Source organism: Trachymyrmex septentrionalis, unplaced genomic scaffold (assembly GCF_001594115.1).
Source record: "Trachymyrmex septentrionalis isolate Tsep2-gDNA-1 unplaced genomic scaffold, Tsep1.0 scaffold66, whole genome shotgun sequence".
Classification (NCBI taxonomy): Eukaryota; Metazoa; Arthropoda; class Insecta; order Hymenoptera; family Formicidae; genus Trachymyrmex; species Trachymyrmex septentrionalis.
The window spans coordinates 534,285-538,406 of record NW_017305843.1 but is presented as its reverse complement, the minus strand read 5'-3'; the positions used below and the strand labels follow the sequence as shown (position 1 = coordinate 538,406).

The window sequence follows — 4,122 nt, the reverse complement described above, 5'->3', positions numbered from 1 at the left end:
TATTACATCAATCAAATAACTATACATATATATATTTATATATATACATATATATATACATATACATATATATGTATATATAATAGAGGTATAATATTTAAATCTATTCTTTATATAATCGAAGCTTCGTCTTCGAAAATTCGTTTTTTAATCATAATATCTTGAGATTAACTGCGATCTAATTCAGACTTTGATACATATAATTTAGCGATTCGTTAATTGAATTAATTAAATCACAGAACCACTGAATTTCGATCACAGGTTCTTCTAACAATTTAAAAAAAAAATGAGTTCCTATTATATCTACACATCCTATATCCATCTACACGTTTATAGTAGAATTAATATAACTATATAAAATACTACAAAACTTCTAGGATGTGCAAGTATTTGCAAAGTACGATTTAAATTAAATTTATTGTCATAGTGTTCTTTTACCAAATGAGTACAATTATTCAAGTTCAGGTAAATTTTATACATTCCCGAGTATATATACAGAATTAATCAAACATATCATAACAATTAATTATTCTATTACAAAAATATAGAAATCCTTATTTTATGTCACGTCAAGCATTATATATATGCAGTCAAGAATATTTTATATTGAATGACACTGATTTATCAAATACTTTTTTGTTTATTTAAATCAAATTATTAATTATTTAATTTAATCAAAAAAAGAGGATCTATAAAGCCGATTTTTTTTGCCTCCAAAGCCGATTTTTATTAAATAATTTTTTTGTATTATGTGATCATTCAAAATGTCCAAACTAATAGAAAAAAACTCGATCCATAAAACTCTATTAATTATTATTCTAGATATGCCAACTATAATACCTATTAAGTTCTTTTCACGACTAATATGAATAAAATATTGTACAATACTACTCTCATAATACTATTTTAGACTATTTATCGTTTCCAATGTGAAGATAAATACAGCTCATAATAAAAAAATAAATTTTATTACTCTTGACACATGGGTACCTATTAAAAAGTGCACAAATAAGTGATCACTATTAGTTGACTATAGACTTAAGTCTTTGTATCGTAACAGAGTCGTAATCATTGTAAACATTTTTTTATTTCTTTGTATTTGACATTTTTTTTTACAATAATTGGTATACAGGGTATCCGGTAATAATCGCATAATCTCTCGTGGACAAATAGAGCGGATTAAACTGAGTCGAAAAGTCCTCTATCATTTTGCAATTTTCGCAATAGTTAATAAGATATTAATTTCTGATTGCCGAATAAGCGGATAAAATCAATGAACAAAACAACTTCAAGATATTAGTGGTATATCTAGATTAATAATTAATTAAGGCTTTATGGATCGAGTTATCTTCCATATAATGATATTTCTAATAATATATTTTTGATATTTCTAATAATGATACAGTACAAAAGAATTATTTAATGGAAATCAATTCGAAGTCAAAAAACGATCTTATTGACTCTTTTTCTTTGATTGAAATATTGAATAACTGATTCCGGAAACACCCGCACATGTTCCAAAACTTATTTATAGTTTTACTACTAAATATATACATATATTATAGTACCTATAATAGAAATATTTAACGAAAATCTATACACATGGTTACCTAAAAAAGTACAATCACAGCACAAAGTATTCATAAATATTTACTATTATAACTAAATCGAGCCAAGTTTTACAATTAGGCAATAAACTAATAAACCAAAAATATACATATTTGTTATTTATTATTTGTTTAAATTAAAGAAGGATGTAAAACTTATATTAGAATATTAATATAAAAAGTTGTAAATTATTATTATTATTATTATTATTATATTAGTATTATCATCCTTCTTTTTTCAAATGACTTTGGTATAATAACGGTATTATTAATCACATTAACAGAAATGTGTGTTACGTAAGTAGTGTCGATAAATCTGCTAGTGAAAAGCGAAACAAAGGATCAACAAAGGCACCATAATGACACAAATGGTGTAAACCATCGTTCTTGGTTCACATACAGACACACCAATATATTCGTCATTCCATTGCGAATCATTTCCACTTAATGGTAATTCTAATACCGTCCTTTCATTACTAAATATTTTAAACGGTAACGAGCACTCCTTCGTACTGTTTTTACATACGTGCACAGGATTCGAGGTATTGTAGACAGTCTTCAAAAGATCGAATTTCACCCTCACGTAATTAGGTTGAATTTCATTTTCCGAATTAAAAACAAAGAAATAATACCCATTTAGAGGTACTCTACAATCAAATAATATAGAATATTTTATGAAAATATATGTTTTTATGTGTGTATACGATTAACATAAAGCAGTTGTATTTACATTTTTAAAAGAAGTATTTATTTAAACTAGGTTACTGGAAAAAGACTCATAAAACTTTAAGACCGTTAAATAGAGAAGTAATTAATAAAATTAACAATCAAATAAATCTATTCTTATTTTTAAACAGACAATTAACGCAAACAATAACTTTTTCACCTACCTATATGTCACCGTATTGGCAAAGGAAGCCGTAGAATGATCATTTTCGTGTTTGGGTGTACAAAAACGATGCGGTGTTAAAGGTAAATTCAGGATAAGACCTTTGCATTCCAATAGCCGTTCTTCGGAACTGCTAAACGAGCTCCAGAACTCAGAATTACTTCTATCGTTCAAAGTTGTTTCGTTTACGGTACCTCGATCCTCCGCAATGCCATCTGGATGCAACATATCCTGAAAGAGAATTAACATACTTTTAATATTCTTTATGTGTGTTGCTTCAATTTGACACAATAATTTTTCCAAAGGTGCATTCTTTAGTTTGCTTTCCGCATTTAAAATTATTATACATTTTAAAAATAAGCAATATATTTTAATATTCAAATATATTTTACTATAAACTCATAAGGGTTAAAAATAAATTTCGGATGACAAATAAGCGAGAATCATATTTACACTTTGCAAGAAAACGTTTCTTCGCAATATCTATAAAGGCAGTCACAGATAAGATTAATAACACATCATTATGTGATTTATACTGTATCTCACTACAAACAAATAACTGTATGATGGAAAGATCCACTGATTTAAGAGCAACTATGTGCAATTTCTACGCAATTTCTAATTCTGCGAATGTAACTGACAAAAAGAGGCTACGCTCTGCTCTTCATCGGTCTTGATCAAACTTGCAGCAATCTTAGGGAAGCCTACCGAATGAATACCTGTGAAATTGTTCCCGCTAATGAACCTTACAAGCTGAGTAATGGGTATTTAAAAATATATCAAAAATTTAAAAACAGTCTAATATCTCGGAAAGTATGCATTTTTTAGAAAAATGTCTTAGACAAAAGTGATACAGTTTAATAAGATGTATTTACTGGTTTTGCATTGGCTTGGGTGGCATCGTCAAGGTCAAGTCAAGGTTGACCTTGTAACTAGTAAAAATACATCTTATTAAACCCTATCACTTTTGTTTAAGACATTTTTCTCAAAAATGTATACTTTCCGAGATATTAGAGTATTTTTAGATTTTCCTCCTCTAACATTGCTGTAATTTTGATCAAAATCGATGAAGAGTAAAGCGTAGCCTCTCCTTGTCAGACGTACATCTTTCTACTCATTATTACAAATGATGGAATTAAAATCCATTGTTCAAATCATTGTTTTAACCCGGAAATAATCAGCTAATTGTTCTTTACATTTTTCTATAATCAAAATATTTTTATCTCACAATTAAAAATTACTATTATCATAATTACATATTGTATTTATATTATTGATTGTTTTATTTAATATCTTAGATCATTATGTATTTGGAGACACGGTAGTGTCTCGACACTAAGACATGGCGCGAGACACTGTCGTGCTCCTTTACGCGAACCGGCGAGTTGCGCTAGATCGTAATTATCGGATCTTAATATGCATTTACTGAATGATTTTTTAAAAATAGTAAAAATAAATTTTTTTAAATGTGTATGGATTCCTGATCAGTAGATATAAAGAAAACACTATTATGACTGATCTGAGCTTAATTTTTCCTTGCTGCTGATTCTGTTGGTATAAAAATAAGTTAACCTACATAGGTGACTATTCCCAAGTTGATAAAGAACAGTGTATTATCAATAATAT

The 4,122-nt window shown here is 27.8% G+C and overlaps 1 protein-coding gene across 1 annotated transcript in view; it reads right to left on the bottom strand.

The window, feature by feature from the left end:
* Nucleotides 1-1,842: 1,842 nt before the first annotated feature.
* The window catches only part of LOC108753220, a 13,258-nt gene continuing 10,978 nt past the window's right edge, over nt 1,843-4,122 (bottom strand). Inside the window, exons 13-14 of the mRNA XM_018494632.1 lie at nt 2,498-2,727; nt 1,843-2,254 (exon numbers count right to left, since the gene is read on the bottom strand). Coding sequence (XP_018350134.1) covers nt 1,927-2,254; nt 2,498-2,727 — 558 coding nt within the window. The 3' untranslated portion in view covers nt 1,843-1,926. The remainder of the gene's footprint in view (nt 2,255-2,497; nt 2,728-4,122) is intronic.